At 33.7% G+C, this 16636-nt stretch overlaps 1 protein-coding gene across 1 annotated transcript in view; it reads right to left on the bottom strand.

Annotated features, from left to right (window-relative positions):
* Positions 1-541: 541 nt before the first annotated feature.
* The window catches only part of LOC102809003 (exportin-2-like), a 39170-nt gene continuing 23075 nt past the window's right edge, over positions 542-16636 (bottom strand). The window contains exons 15-25 of the mRNA XM_085493250.1: positions 12283-12481; positions 12025-12128; positions 11163-11260; positions 10441-10591; positions 10118-10317; positions 8590-8687; positions 7787-7872; positions 6228-6309; positions 5804-5950; positions 5204-5435; positions 542-4040 (exon numbers count right to left, since the gene is read on the bottom strand). Of these exons, the coding sequence (XP_085349376.1) occupies positions 3951-4040; positions 5204-5435; positions 5804-5950; positions 6228-6309; positions 7787-7872; positions 8590-8687; positions 10118-10317; positions 10441-10591; positions 11163-11260; positions 12025-12128; positions 12283-12481 (1487 nt within the window). The 3' untranslated portion in view covers positions 542-3950. The remainder of the gene's footprint in view (positions 4041-5203; positions 5436-5803; positions 5951-6227; positions 6310-7786; positions 7873-8589; positions 8688-10117; positions 10318-10440; positions 10592-11162; positions 11261-12024; positions 12129-12282; positions 12482-16636) is intronic.

The following is a 16636-nucleotide window of genomic DNA, read 5'->3' as shown; positions in this document are numbered from 1 at the left end:
TAGTGCATAATATGGAGATCCAGTCATTACTTTTTTCTACCATGTTTCTTTTTTATTATTTATGTACAGCCTTGCTAAATCTTGCTAAGCATTCAAAAGAGAATGTTTGCACCTGTTATCTATATTTTAAAATAGTCTTTTGAGTATGTTCCACTATTCACATTTCTACAAAATTTTGTAGTCTACAAGACTATAGCCAAGACTGGAAAATAAAAAGCAAAAATAAAAATTCACTCCCAAGTGCCCACGAACCTGCATCTCTACCTTAACTGTACTAAATATGTTCACTTTGAAATATAAGCCAACATTCACTTTTCTTTTGTAGAATTTTGATTTTTTAGTGTTCCATTTTTTCCTACGAAGACCAACAGCATAAACATTACGAGAGAATAGAACACAGACTATTTGAGGTGTAAAAACAGGTTTTGTGGCTCTTATTTTCAATAAGATCTAGGCAACTATTTGCACAAGTCTTAATTTTGGGCATTTTTATTCACAGAAGGTGCATTTCACAGTATAATATCAAGGCGGAGAAACAGAATGAATATGCACATTTCTATTTATTCCAATATATAAAATAAGAGTTCAGTTTGCATATTAAAGACAATCTACTAAATATGTATTTAAACAATCCTTTCAGCCATATATAGTAATAGTAAAGCACATCTAATACAAAGCTTGCATTTGCTGTTATGCTAATAAGCTCCTAACAGGCTCATTAAAACTGGAGTGAATTTAGGAATTACATTGTATCAGACATTGACAACCATCAAATTGAACCGAATAAGTACAGAATTGTTTCAAAAACGAAAGTACTAGTCAGAAAAGTGCATCAAAATCTACTTTGTTATGGTTTAATTTCAATTAGGCAACAGGCTTGCTTGTTCACTAATTCTTATTCAGGTGCAGCCAAGAAACCTTACCCAGGCACCTTTTGTTATACTATTTTTTTTTCATTATATTCAAGTAGCATAAAGGCAATTCAGGGTGATTACATGACCAGAGATCTACAAAATAATATATACCATAATACTTCCATTACATTAGATCGTTAATAAATAAGAATTTCTGGAGATAAGGATGAAAGACTACAAAATATGTACTTGCACATGTTTTATTTTCTCTCAAGGTGGATTGTAGCATCTGACACGGCCAAGACTAAAGAAAATAAATTACTGTAAAATGACTAATTTTCACTGGGTTTAAATTTCACTGATTTACCATTTCAGGCATATTCAGTGGGTTTTAAATTCACGGTTTCGTCATTTAGATAATGTGTTCCATGCTAAATTTTACATATTCACTGGGTTTTAATTTAGCGCATTTTCCAGTCAGCGAAATAAGCTAAATTAAAACCCAGTGAATAATTACCCCCTTTACAGTACTGTATAAGCAAAAACTGGTGATATTACTAATAGAAGAGTCCAATTAACAAGATTACCGTATGGTACATACAATATATCAAGCAGTGTATCACTTTATCAACATACTGTATAAATAGCAATCTATTTTGATAGATTGATTTCCATGTTGTTTTCACAGCATCAAGATACACCATGTAAAACACCTGAACCTGCAATACATACTGTAATCTACCACTACAAAGTGAACATAATGTTCAAACTTTAATTGAAGAATCTCAAGCAACTCTGCACCATGTTGAGCATCGCACAAAACACCCACTATTTAGCCTTTAGTTCTGATGGATAAGAATATACTACAAGCTCAGCACATCTATAATGACAACAAAACTTGTACATAAACTGATTGGCTAAGAATCTTTGAACGCCACATTTATTTTAAACAATTTCCCCATTTGCTTAAGGTCTTAGCAAATTTGTTTGGAAAATCTAGGAACAAAAATTCTGATTTATTTTGTGAAAGATGACTTTCTGCACAAAGGATTGAAGAAAAAAACATTATCCTAATTCAGCTAGCTCCCAGCTGTTGAATTGTAAGCAGTATCAATTGAATGTTTTGGGAAGACAGTGTGCCCTCCAAGTTGGCATCTCACAGAGATGCACATTTTTTTTCATGACAACTGAATTGTGCCAATTCCCTAGTGTTTCGGAAAATTTGAAAACTGGTTTAATGATCTAGAAAAAAATTTTGAAAAATGAAATTTATTGTTTATGAACAAAATGAGCATACAAATTAAGGAAATCATGGGACACAATCTTTTTTTTTTTTGATCTCTCGACTAGTCAAGAAAGCTAACAACTTGATATTGGTGATTTCATTTTGACTCGGGATCTCTACAAAATTGGTAAAGTTAGATGGCACACAGGGCTAATACAACATTTGAAATGGACATGTAGAAACTTTTACTACTATATTGACATGAAGCTATGCCTGTAATGGAGCAACAAAGTCTGCTTGGTTTGTTGTGTAAATACTCATGGTAATGTATCCTTGATTCAACAGCCATGTCAATAGATGTAACATCTTTATCACGGTTATTACATTAACATGACTTAGTATAGGATCTATGCACTTGTTGGTTGGTTGGCTCATATGTACTACAGCTGAGCTTACCCGGAACCATGGAAGACAAAATACTATTATCTATGCGTACTTGTATTTTTTAATCTTTCCACCAATCCCAGGCAATGTTACACAAAATGCATTGCGTACATACAACATGTTTGAATTTCACTTCAACTTTAAATTTAAAGCTGAGGGGTTGTCACCTGCGCATGCGTCAGATGGCCATAGTGTGTCATTGTTTACAAACAAGCGTCTACCCATGAGCCTTTGCATTTTTAGCGTATGTTGTTATCGTCGCTTGGGACTCAATTCCTGTGTGTGTGCAGGTGATGACCCTCCTGCTTTAAACCATGCTCCCCATGTACTACACAGTGTGAATTATTATTTAGAATGACACGCTTGGCTAAAAAAAGCTGATATTTAGATCTAAAATGCAAGTAATTATATTTGTAAATATATTTCAAGCAGAAAACGATTACAAATGAAACAAATTATCTGATTACATTATTTCCATGTTATCTTCAGAAGAAATCTTAATTACTGTCAGACATTCACAAAGATCTAGTCATCTCGTTACTAATTTTTAAAATGGCAGTGCTCCTAAACTAAATAAGTCGTATGCAAAATGGCACATAATTCAGTCCAGTATATGTATGAGTGAAATTATCCAAGGCATGTTTATAGTCGCACACATTCTGACACAAAGTACCTAAGACTGATTCCAAAACATACAGTCAAAACTATATATAGCAACCATCCATTAAAGGTGGTCTTTAATATGGAAGTTGGAATATTTTACATTTTACATAATAGTTCCGAAAATAATGAGATGGTGTTTTTCCAATAAAAACAAATTCAGGTTGATCAAAATCAAATAATTTTGACTTGAGGATATTAAAAATTGTTTTTTCAAACAAAATGCTAATTACTGTTTTGGTCTCCAAATTTGCATAAATATTGCTAAAAGGGTGGTCACATTAGACATGTGGTCTTTATTACACAGGTTGCTCATATGTTATTGTTTTGGTAGTCTTTATGTAGAGGTTTGACTGTAAATTTTATAAGCAGAGTAATGAGGTACTTTTCCATTTGGGAAGTCTAATGGCAATCATACAAAACAATATTCCATTAGGGGATAATGTGTGGTAAAAACCAGTATTTCATTTAGGGGAACAGGTGGGCAAGGTACAAATAAGCCTGGTTGTCTCGTGATTATACAATCTGAACTACCGGTAAGCCATCGAACACACAGACACTCGTAATGTATAATGGAGAAAAAAAATTATGTTGTCTCAATGTGATATTTATCAAAACATTCATTAACAAAAATTAGAAAGAAGCATTATAAGGAGACAACCAGTTTATTTTTTACCGAACTAGCTCATCATATTTGAATACGTAATGGTAGTAGACGCATCATGCTTCAAAATCTTCTCCATGTACTACACTATAGAAGTTCCCCTTTATGACAGTGTGACATTGGCAGCCTGCAGATAACATTGTAATACCTGAGTTGCCTCTGCTCGTAGATTGTGACTGATAAGAGGTTGTAACTGAAAATAAAATAAATAAAGAAATAAAGGTCAGTGGAAAAATGGGTTTTGAAGACACTCACATACATATACACAGAGCTGCCAATCTTGGAAAATCAGAATTAGTACTCAGCACCGATTAAATTTGTATTTTCAATCCAAAATTCATATTTTTACCTACATGTATATAAAGACCTGATTTTTCGTCAGTTTTTTAAGGTGTTATTTTAATCTTTCTTGACACCTCAAAGAAAGTCAAATTTAGATTTTACAGAACTCATTGAGGCCTATTCAAGAGTATGATGTTTACTGACTAGCGTGAAATGCTTCATCTCGACAATGAGCAGCTATCGCTGTAAATAATGTTGAATTATTCTCCAAATGCTCAGTTTATCTTTTGAAAACAACTAATATTTTTATTTTAAAAAACTCATGCTGTTTTCCCATCAAAATCCAAGCCAAAAGATTATACTACATCGTCAAATCTCTTCCGTGTTGCGTTCAATAACATTAACATATTTAAATGAGCTATGGTAATTTGAACACGTTTGCATCATCCATCATTTCGATTTGGCCTATCAGATCAAAGAACACCATCCCAGATCAACTGATGCAAGAGAATCATTGAATCTGAATACCTCATTTGTTACAATTCATCTACAGTACTGCCAAAATAGCGTCCAGTACATTTGCTGTATGTGCATAATTCATTAACTAGTCACAATTTGATTTTGAATACCGCGAGTCAGTGATCGCGTTTGGAAACATTTTATAGCATTTGACGCCAAGCCATTGCGTCATTAACCCGAAAAGTCGGGCGATCCCATCGCAACCGAAGTCGACTAGAGATTGACGAGTGCAATACTCGTATTGAATGGTGTTGCACTGTGCTAGAAAAAATATAGGACCGATCAATCCCGTTCGATTCCCACACTGTAACTAACTGAGCTAACACTCGCAGCAAACAAACAGCCCTTTTCAGGGCCACCACATCCTTCAAAAAGAGAATACAGTCATAGGTTCATACTTATTTGATGCGTTTTCGTATCATCGTATTCCTGTTGTATTTTCGTAACAAATACGGTTGGCAGCACGCACATACACATGCCCAGTAGAGTGGCATATAGAAAATGGAATGCCACATAGATTCTAGGCTAGTGTGGAAAATAATTTTCTGTACTTACCTTTCCAGGCTGTGATGCAGACAGTTTCTGTAGACTCTGTGCTAAGTTTATTTTAGCATTAGGTATGGTACCATTGAATGGGTCGTGTTCTCTCTTGCCTGCGAACACTAACTGTGAGAATGCAGCTTGATATCCTGGAGTGTCTTCAATCTCTATGAAATGTTCATCATCGGGTACGGTCTCATCCTCAGGCAATTCAAATAAATCAACAAGTTCTTCCAACAGTTTAGGCCTGTATTACAGAAAATAAAGTTGACAGTTGAAGTTTGCTGTGAAAATGAACTTCAACATTAAGTAGAGTTGGTATAAAAAATACAAAACAGGACTGAATGCTGCCAGGTTTATTTCTTTCATTCATTCATTCGACGATCAGAATAGGACATTTTGCTTACAGGCTTGCCACAGGAACTCGTAATCTTACAGATGCTAAGCAGTTACACATCAGATGTGCATCTTATGATGTTAGTATCAATGGCATAGAAGAGAATGAACGAAGCTTACTAGCAAATTTGTTAAATTCAAATAATCAGAATACCACACCAGTTACTGACAGCCCCTCCCACTGACAAACGCACTCCATATTACTTTCCAAATACTAACCATAGTTTTGCATATTCTCCATTGATTATAACCGGACATTCTGTTAATAACTTTGTCATACCAACTGCACATATCTTCCTCTCAGTTCCACCTGATACCTTTCGTACATCTGCCAAATACAGTCTTTCTAAGACCATACCAAACATTCTAGAAACAAATTAAAACAGTCAATCGTCATTTCAATAATCAGTTATAAATTGAGAAGGTGAAGTAGTATACTTTATTTTCTTTAGTTCCTTTTTTTCCTATATTTCAAATTCAACTCATCAAAACGTCAGTGCAAAAAAATGGCAGAAAACAATACGTTATTAATCCTTGAACAATTGATGCACATTGGTACTTGCACCTACTCAGTTGAGTAGAAGATTATGCAAATAAGTTTTCTGTCTGCAGCAGACCATATAAGGTAATAATCATCACTTACTTAGTTTGTATGCTTTCTATCATTTCCACCAATGCTACACCACCATATTTGTATGCATAGAGTGAAAAAAACACTAATAGATCTGTAGAAAAATTTAAAAAGAAAATATAGCAATGAAGATTGCAGTCAAACAGGTGTATAGTAGCCACCACTTCCCTCTTTTCATCACAAATTCACAAAATATTCCTGTTTATAAGCCTGCACTTTCCAAAAATGGTCAAAATTTTTGAGTAAAAACTGAAAATTAACTCAAATTTTGTCTGCTTGCTCCAAACTTGGAGTTCATTTCCAAATTTGTTTAGCAATATGAAAACAAGCAGCCTGTCGGCTGAGATAGCTCCGCTGTTAGCAATGCACATTACAATTAAAGAACTGAAGATATTAGAAAATGAACAATATATATATATAAAAAGCAACGAGACAAATCTGAAAGAAGTCCACATGTCGAAAATATCACTTTTTACCAAAAATTACAAAAATATTCACTAAAATTAGAGAATTAAAGATATCATCATGAAATGAACAAATCTGAGAGAGGTCAACATGTAGTACCTATACATGTACTATAAAAGCAATTGGACTAGCGGTTTTTAACAAAAAGTCAAAAATATCACTTTTTACCAAAAATGACAAAAATATTCACCAAAATTAGAGAATTGAAGATATGATCATGAAATGAACAAATCTGAGAGAGGTCTACCCAAGATACATATACAACAAGTATCAAATCATTCAGGCTTGTAGTTTTCAAGAAGAAGTCGAAAAAGTAAACCATTGACACGGACGACGACAGACAATCACTCATATGACAAAGTTGACAGCGGAGCTAAAAAGTGCAGACAAATTTGGCTGAAAAAGTGTGCCGGTGAAAATGTTAAAGTCCTTTGTAGACGAGGGGTGGATATTGATTTATGTAATTTGTGAATACAGAAATAATAATTTCTCAGTTTAAGGGTCAATTTGTTAACAGACATTCAATGATGAAGAAAAAATAAATATTTTGGTTTGTCTTAATTTGAAAATATTAATGTAGGAGACCTACCGGGCAGTAAACATAAAATTAACTTCCATCATTTAAGTCTTTATATACAGGTATATTTGACCAAACTGGTGGCAAGTACCCACATGTTGTCACTATTGGCTGTTGGGTCTTCATTTGAAGGTCACTATTACACAGGATTCACTATTTCAGATTCTTTACTATGAAACAAATTTATTGAACTTTTTGCAGGCACAACAATGAATACAAAATAATAAATCTTCAGATTCCAGTTGAATTGAAGCACATATACAAGGCAGAATTTGATATGTCAAAGAAAACTTTCAAAAAACAAGCTGTTCTGTGATTGGTTTGACAGTTAGGGTTAGATAGCCAATCAAACACAATATTATAAGTAGCTTCGCAGTGACCCCAGATTTCTGCCTTGCCAAAGACTGACGCCATATTTTAAAACCATACCATATTTCAACTGATTTCTAAGGTTAGCTTCCACTCAGATCTGTTTCGAAATTGCATGGTTAGATTATCACGATTGGGCACTCGTAGATCGTCAACTTACGTTTGACAAATTTTGTTGTTTTTGAACTCTGTAAACGTTGGAATAACACCAGAAATATCTGTTTCATATACTGCTGAAGAATATCTCTGTAAACAAAATAATCATTAGAGTTAAATACGTTGAATACCAAAGTCGAGACCTGATCAAGACCTTTATTCACAAATGGGAAATTATGATGATTTAGCTCAAAATTATTAAAAAAATAAAAAAAATATACGATTTTAAAATTTTAGCAGGTAAAATTATTGGATTAAGGGACATACTGATAGGCATGATAATTGGGCAATATATTCTATTAGTGTTTTTGGTTTTCTTTCAGTCAGTTCAAACAATATGACAGCAGGTTATGATCATAGTGCACCATAATATCTAACACCCAATCATGATTAACTATGATTAATCCAAAAAATCTGTTTAGTTAAGCTCCCTTTCTAACTAAAAATGTACAACTGGACCAGGGTGATGGTACAATAGTTAGCATGTTTGGGTAGCACTAGAAAGGTTCTGGGTTCAGTTCTAGTTTAATCAGCAGTATAAAATCTGAGTAGCATCCAAGATTTAAAACGTTTGGAGAGGCAGCTGGACAGAAAATACTTAAAAAAAGAAAAAAAAAATCCCCCAACTGGCATACAGCAACAAGTAGCATTTTAGAATGATAACTTTTTCAGCAGACTGGCAATACAATTTGCCAATTTTACTTTTTAGACTACTGTAAATTTTCAGCAAGATACAGTTGCTGTAGGTTGTTAATAAAAACACTTAGTTACAGATGTGATTGGTGTTAATTGCTATGGTATACTTACATTTTCATATGTTCGATAAGACTGCTAATCAAATAGAATCCTTCATGATCATTGGACTTGGATGCTATTAACTTCTGAAACACTCCCAATAAACCAGGCTATAACAATGAATGAGATATTTCATTTTCATTTTGTAGACATTCAGAACACTGCCATTAAAACTGAAACCACAGTAAACGAACGACAGGAACATGGGATGTTTTTGTTTTTTTTTTGCAAATGATCCTCGAGGAACCACAAATGAAAAACAAGTTAGGTAAAATTCCATAACCTGTCATCTTATTTACAGAACACAAACTGGCTTGATCATATTTCCAAACCTAAAGTTGTACAAAATTCAATCCACAAGTACACAAGGCACAACCATATACTCGCTCTTTTACATATGTGATTTAAAAGCGATTTATTTTGGCTCGGATAAAACAAGTTTACTGCTGTTTGAACGTTACTGCTGCTCATCAAAAATCATTCTTTCTCATGAATCCAGTGATTAGGAAAAGGTAGAAATAGGAAAAAAATTGGCCCCAATATAAAAGCATTTATAATATTGAGGCAACCATTTTTTTTTTTGAAGAATACAGTTTTTGAGGTTTCTTTTATAAAACGTTTTACATATTTAACGCAACTGGACTGGACAAAGTCAAAATATTTGGAACCCCCATTTGTTTGAGACTTATGTGACAATATTTCAATATTTGATCTTGTAGAAATGTATTTTTGTGTTTATACAAATTTATTCACTAGTCATTGATCTTTCTTAAGTTCGTCTGATTTGCACATTCAATGACACTTAGGGAGTTCTCTGAGTATACCGTAAATAGAGCAGTCATGTGGTTTGAAGTTCAGTACTGTGGTAGATGTTGCGTTGAAAGGCAGCTGGACGGTTTGGCCGTGGTTTGACTGTTACATGTGGTCGTGCATTTCGTGGTGATTGATTGCACCTGTTTCAAGATGATTTTGTGGCTTTGCCTTCTGCCTGTCAGAAAGTTAACTGGCTTTGTGCACCGGCTCTACGAATGCGCCAACGGAAAAGGTTGTGAATTGGTTGATTAAACTACCCGAAAATTATAGCCACATTGACTAGTGTATGCCGCCTCTACAATACCAAGTCTTCGCTAAGAAGTTTTACAACCTACTTCGTTTCCAGTGTGAACAATGAACCGACTGTAGTTAAGTAATTTACGTACAGCAAATGACATTTATGCCCACCATTTTACGTTAACGACCACAGTGTATTTGTATTTTTGTAAATAGCGCTTATTATGTAATTAATTGTTGAATATATTATTATAATTGATGTTCTGTAGATGCAAACAATACGTCTCTCTGATATTGCATATATATATATTGTATCGAACTTCAATAAATGAGTATGCTCTATTCTCGCATATACGTAACTCTTGTTTGTTTTTGTCGATTATTTGCATCACTCTGGTTGACTGGAGGCTCGTCGAGCTACACTTGCCTCTTCCCCACGTGACCATAGCATGTGACACTTATCAAAAAAAAAGTAGCCCATCACACTCACCACTTTGTCAGCTGCAGCAATCGTATCGGCTCCTTTCTCAATAAAGGCCTGTAATAGTCGAACCAACGCCGGTATGTTACCAAACCTCTCCCATAATACTGGTACAAGTAGATGTGGAAACAATGCCATGTACGCTTCTGGTACATCACTGTGCATTTCTAACATCATTGACATGATTTGAAAAACATACGGCATAAATTCTGTAATATAATCATACGATTCTTAATCAGAAACACACCTTTGCCATAAGTACTCTAGCACCCTCTAGTGTCAAAGCTTTTTTCGATACATGCTGTATAAGTTTTATGTAAATCTGTTACTACCTTGAACATCAGCCTGTAGAATCTCTTGAAACGGTGGAAATAACGCCTTTTCAAACTCACTAACAGCAGCATGGTTTGCTTTACAACAGATCTTGACAGATAAACTAATACACTCAAATAAGTAGTGATTAAAATGTGGTTTGCTGGGATTCTGAAAATAGAATATCAAGACTGTCACACGTACATTGATAATTACATCAACTTTTCACCACAAGACTTTTCATTCAATTTTTTACACACTTTTTTATTATATTCTTCAACATTTCTGGAAATGAACCCTAATTTTGGAGCAAACAGACAAAATTTGAGTCAATTTTCAGTTTTTACTCAAAATAATTGGCTATTTTTGTTGCAATCTTTTGAAGGGAAATGCAGACTATAAACAGGACTATTTTGTGAATTTGTGATGAAAAGAGCAAACTAGTGGTAAAAAGATATCGTAAAATCTGCATTAGAAGCCACATCCCTAATAGAAGTCGCACCCATTCTTTTTGAATAATTGAGAACCAAAAATTCATCATTTCTCATATGTGTAGGTGCTCTAATAGAAGCTGCATCCCCTCTGTTGCATTCTACCATTGTAATAGAAGCCACGGTTTCCTATACAGATTTTACAGTACAAGTCCTGGCCTGTTTCCAAAAATCAATATTTTATTGGATAACTATATTTTCATGTAGACAACCTGAATTAATTTTAGTTATAAAGAAATTGAATAACTTACCTTACTGACAATCATCAGTTTCTCTGTAAGTTTACCAAGTAAAGGTGGTATGTATGGTACAATAGCTTCTTGTAACATTGAAAAACTGCGCATTATAGCTGTAAACAGAAATAGAAAGTTATACAGTAGGAAACATACTAACAAATACATGTAACAAAGCTAAGATATCAACTAACAACTGGCCGACTGTTACAATGATGCCACGTAGTAATTTTCATACAACTTCTTTAGGTTGGCCAGATTATAACTATACATCATTGATAAATGGATAGTAAAAAAGATAACGCCACAGAACTTTCAAATTCATGCATTTCTTTCACTACCCCTAACTCCAGTGGTGAAGACAATAAAATTGTCTTGCCTGGCACAAAGCATCGATTACACTACTTGTAAATCTATTCTGTCAAGACTAACATTATTATAGTATAAATCAAATAACATTGTTTTATAGTTGTGCACTTTGCAAGGGAGAATTAAAACTTGTTCACAAATCAAATATTATTATTGTATTTGAAAGAAAATTACCACACATGACAAGAATTTTGATGAATGTGGTTTTATGAAAACCTCTCTTCAGAATTTAAAAAGAAGGATAATTTCATCTACTAACTGAAAAAAAATACTGTAGGACACTATTTTAGCTGGAATTAATTTTCGCTGAAAAGACTTTTTGGGCGTTTTGTATGGAATTTATTTTCACTGATTTTTGACGAGTTGAATGTAAAATATAGGAAGAAAAGTATATTCGCTGGATTTTATTCATCATTCGTTCCTTCAGCGAAAATAGCGAAAATTAATTCCAAACGAAAATAAAGTATTTTACAGTACTTTGTACACCTCATATAATCTCATATAATCTCACCTTTCATAATGTATTCGTTTTCATGAGATCCAGGCATATTCAACGCATTAAATAGATTAGTGATCAGTGACTCAACATAAGGTTTTAAATTTTCAACGTTGATGCTAAAGATGAGAAAAAAAAATATGATAAATAGACGAAGACATAGTATTCAGTCAGTATTGTATAATTTCACTATTATCTGATACTATATGGTAGAATGATGCACCCCTAATTGAACATTTACTGGTTGAAAAATTGATTGAATTTTTTACTTACACAGGACCCCCAGTCGGTGACTTTGTCGTAAATATTCTTTCTATCGTATATGCGGAGTACGTATGTACAACCACACTTTGCGCAGTTAGTAACTGGATGAGATGAGGGATGGACAGCGTCAATAAATCGGCTGACAGTTGGTTACGAAATGTTATCATATACTTCAACGCATCAGCTTTTAACACTGGAAGCTGGTTTACTGGAAATACAGACATATAAATGGTAAAGCAGAGATTGAATTTTTTCCCTGCATGAATAGTGTGCATGTTGAATTTGAAATTTACCTGCCACTAACTTGTTGTGAAATGCACCACTTTTAAAGTTTAAATAAAATTTACAGGTTCTCGATTGATACGATCACGAAACAATTTTCTTTTTTTTAGTTGTCTTACAATGTTGGTTGAACTTAATTTAGGCTTAGTGAATATAATGAGAAAATGTGTTAATTTCTACATGCACAGTGTGCACATTATATTTTGAGTTTACTTGCACTAGCTAATAATCTATGTACATAGTGCAGTGTGCACATTGTATTTTGAGTTTACTTGCACTAGCTAATAATCTATGTGCATAGTACAGTGTGCACATTATATTTTGAGTTTACTTGCACTAGCTAATAATCTATGTACATAGTGCAGTGTGCACATTGTATTTTGAGTTTACTTGCACTAGCTAATAATCTATGTGCATAGTGCAGCGTGCACATTACATTTTGAGTTTACTTGCACTAGCTAATAATCTATGTGCATAGTGCAGTCTGTACATTATATTTTGAGTTTACTTGCACTAGCTAATAATCTATGTGCATAGTGCAGTCTGTACATTATATTTTGAGTTTACTTGCACTAGCTAATAATCTATGTGCATAGTGCAGTCTGTACATTATATTTTGAGTTTACTTGCACTAGCTAATAATCTATGTGCATAGTGCAGTCTGTACATTATATTTTGAGTTTACTTGCACTAGCTAATAATCTATGTGCATAGTGCAGTCTGTACATTATATTTTGAGTTTACTTGCACTAGCTAATAATCTATGTGCATAGTGCAGTGTGCACATTATATTTTGAGTTTACTTGCACTAGCTAATAATCTATGTGCATAGTGCAGTGTGCACATTATATTTTGAGTTTACTTGCACTAGCTAATAATCTATGTGCATAGTGCAGTGTGCACATTGTATTTTGAGTTTACTTGCACTAGCTAATAATCTATGTGCATAGTGCAGTGTGCACATTACATTTTGAGTTTACTTGCACTAGCTAATAATCTATGTGCATAGTGCAGTGTGCACATTATATTTTGAGTTTACTTGCACTAGCTAATAATCTATGTGCATAGTGCAGTCTGTACATTATATTTTGAGTTTACTTGCACTAGCTAATAATCTATGTGCATAGTGCAGTGTGCACATTATATTTTGAGTTTACTTGCACTAGCTAATAATCTGTGCATAGTGCAGTGTGCACATTATATTTTGAGTTTACTTGCACTAGCTAATAATCTATGTGCATAGTGCAGTGTGCACATTATATTTTGAGTTTACTTGCACTAGCTAATAATCTATGTGCATAGTGCAGTGTGCACATTGTATTTTGAGTTTACTTGCACTAGCTAATAATCTATGTGCATAGTGCAGTGTGCACATTATATTTTGAGTTTACTTGCACTAGCTAATAATCTATGTACATAGTGCAGTGTGCACATTATATTTTGAGTTTACTTGCACTAGCTAATAATCTATGTGCATAGTGCAGTCTGTACATTATATTTTGAGTTTACTTGCACTAGCTAATAATCTATGTGCATAGTGCAGTGTGCACATTATATTTTGAGTTTACTTGCACTAGCTAATAATCTGTGCATAGTGCAGTGTGCACATTATATTTTGAGTTTACTTGCACTAGCTAATAATCTATGTGCATAGTGCACATTATATTTTGAGTTTACTTGCACTAGCTAATAATCTATGTGCATAGTGCAGTGTGCATCAGAGTATTTAGAGTTTACTTGCACTAGCTAATAATCTATGTGCATAGTGCAGTGTGCACATTATATTTTGAGTTTACTTGCACTAGCTAATAATCTATGTGCATAGTACAGTGTGCACATTATATTTTGAGTTTACTTGCACTAGCTAATAATCTATGTGCATAGTGCAGTCTGTACATTATATTTTGAGTTTATTTGCACTAGCTAATAATCTATGTGCATAGTACAGTGTGCACATTATATTTTGAGTTTACTTGCACTAGCTAATAATCTATGTGCATAGTGCAGTGTGCACATTATATTTTGAGTTTACTTGCACTAGCTAATAATCTATGTGCATAGTGCAGTCTGTACATTATATTTTGAGTTTACTTGCACTAGCTAATAATCTATGTGCATAGTGCAGTGTGCACATTATATTTTGAGTTTACTTGCACTAGCTAATAATCTGTGCATAGTGCAGTGTGCACATTATATTTTGAGTTTACTTGCACTAGCTAATAATCTATGTGCATAGTGCAGTGTGCACATTATATTTTGAGTTTACTTGCACTAGCTAATAATCTATGTGCATAGTGCAGTGTGCACATTATATTTTGAGTTTACTTGCACTAGCTAATAATCTATGTACATAGTGCAGTGTGCACATTGTATTTTGAGTTTACTTGCACTAGCTAATAATCTATGTGCATAGTGCAGTGTGCACATTATATTTTGAGTTTACTTGCACTAGCTAATAATCTATGTGCATAGTGCAGTGTGCACATTACATTTTGAGTTTACTTGCACTAGCTAATAATCTATGTGCATAGTGCAGTGTGCACATTATATTTTGAGTTTATTTGCACTAGCTAATAATCTATGTGCATAGTGCAGTGTGCACATTATATTTTGAGTTTACTTGCACTAGCTAATAGTCTATGTGCATAGTACAGTGTGCACATTATATTTTGAGTTTACTTGCACTAGCTAATAATCTATGTGCAGTGTGCAGTGTGCACATTATATTTTGAGTTTACTTGCACTAGCTAATAATCTATGTGCATAGTGCAGTGTGCATCAGAGTATTTAGAGTTTACTTGCACTAGCTAATAATCTATGTGCACAGTGCAGTGTGCACATATTTTGAGTTTACTTGCACTAGCTAATAATCTATGTGCATAGTACAGTGTGCACATTATATTTTGAGTTTACTTGCACTAGCTAATAATCTATGTGCATAGTGCAGTCTGTACATTATATTTTGAGTTTATTTGCACTAGCTAATAATCTATGTGCATAGTGCAGTGTGCACATTATATTTTGAGTTTACTTGCACTAGCTAATAATCTATGTGCATAGTGCAGTCTGTACATTATATTTTGAGTTTACTTGCACTAGCTAATAATCTATGTGCATAGTGCAGTGTGCACATTGTATTTTGAGTTTACTTGCACTAGCTAATAATCTATGTGCATAGTGCAGTCTGTACATTATATTTTGAGTTTACTTGCACTAGCTAATAATCTATGTGCATAGTGCAGTGTGCACATTATATTTTGAGTTTACTTGCACTAGCTAATAATCTATGTGCATAGTGCAGTCTGTACATTATATTTTGAGTTTACTTGCACTAGCTAATAATCTATGTGCATAGTGCAGCGTGCACATTACATTTTGAGTTTACTTGCACTAGCTAATAATCTATGTGCATAGTGCAGTCTGTACATTATATTTTGAGTTTACTTGCACTAGCTAATAATCTATGTGCATAGTGCAGTGTGCACATTATATTTTGAGTTTACTTGCACTAGCTAATAATCTATGTGCATAGTGCAGTCTGTACATTATATTTTGAGTTTACTTGCACTAGCTAATAATCTATGTGCATAGTGCAGTGTGCACATTATATTTTGAGTTTACTTGCACTAGCTAATAATCTATGTGCATAGTGCAGTCTGTACATTATATTTTGAGTTTACTTGCACTAGCTAATAATCTATGTGCATAGTGCAGTCTGTACATTATATTTTGAGTTTACTTGCACTAGCTAATAATCTATGTGCATAGTGCAGTGTGCACATTATATTTTGAGTTTACTTGCACTAGCTAATAATCTGTGCATAGTGCAGTGTGCACATTATATTTTGAGTTTACTTGCACTAGCTAATAATCTATGTGCATAGTGCAGTGTGCACATTATATTTTGAGTTTACTTGCACTAGCTAATAATCTATGTGCATAGTGCAGTGTGCACATTATATTTTGAGTTTACTTGCACTAGCTAATAATCTATGTGCATAGTGCAGTGTGCACATTACATTTTGAGTTTACTTGCACTAGCTAATAATCTATGTGCATAGTGCAGTGTGCACATTATATT

The sequence above is a fragment of the Saccoglossus kowalevskii genome, chromosome 18 (genome assembly GCF_978046115.1).
Source record: "Saccoglossus kowalevskii chromosome 18, keSacKowa6.1, whole genome shotgun sequence".
NCBI classification, from domain to species: domain Eukaryota; kingdom Metazoa; phylum Hemichordata; class Enteropneusta; family Harrimaniidae; genus Saccoglossus; species Saccoglossus kowalevskii.
This window is presented reverse-complemented; position numbering and strand designations above follow the sequence as displayed.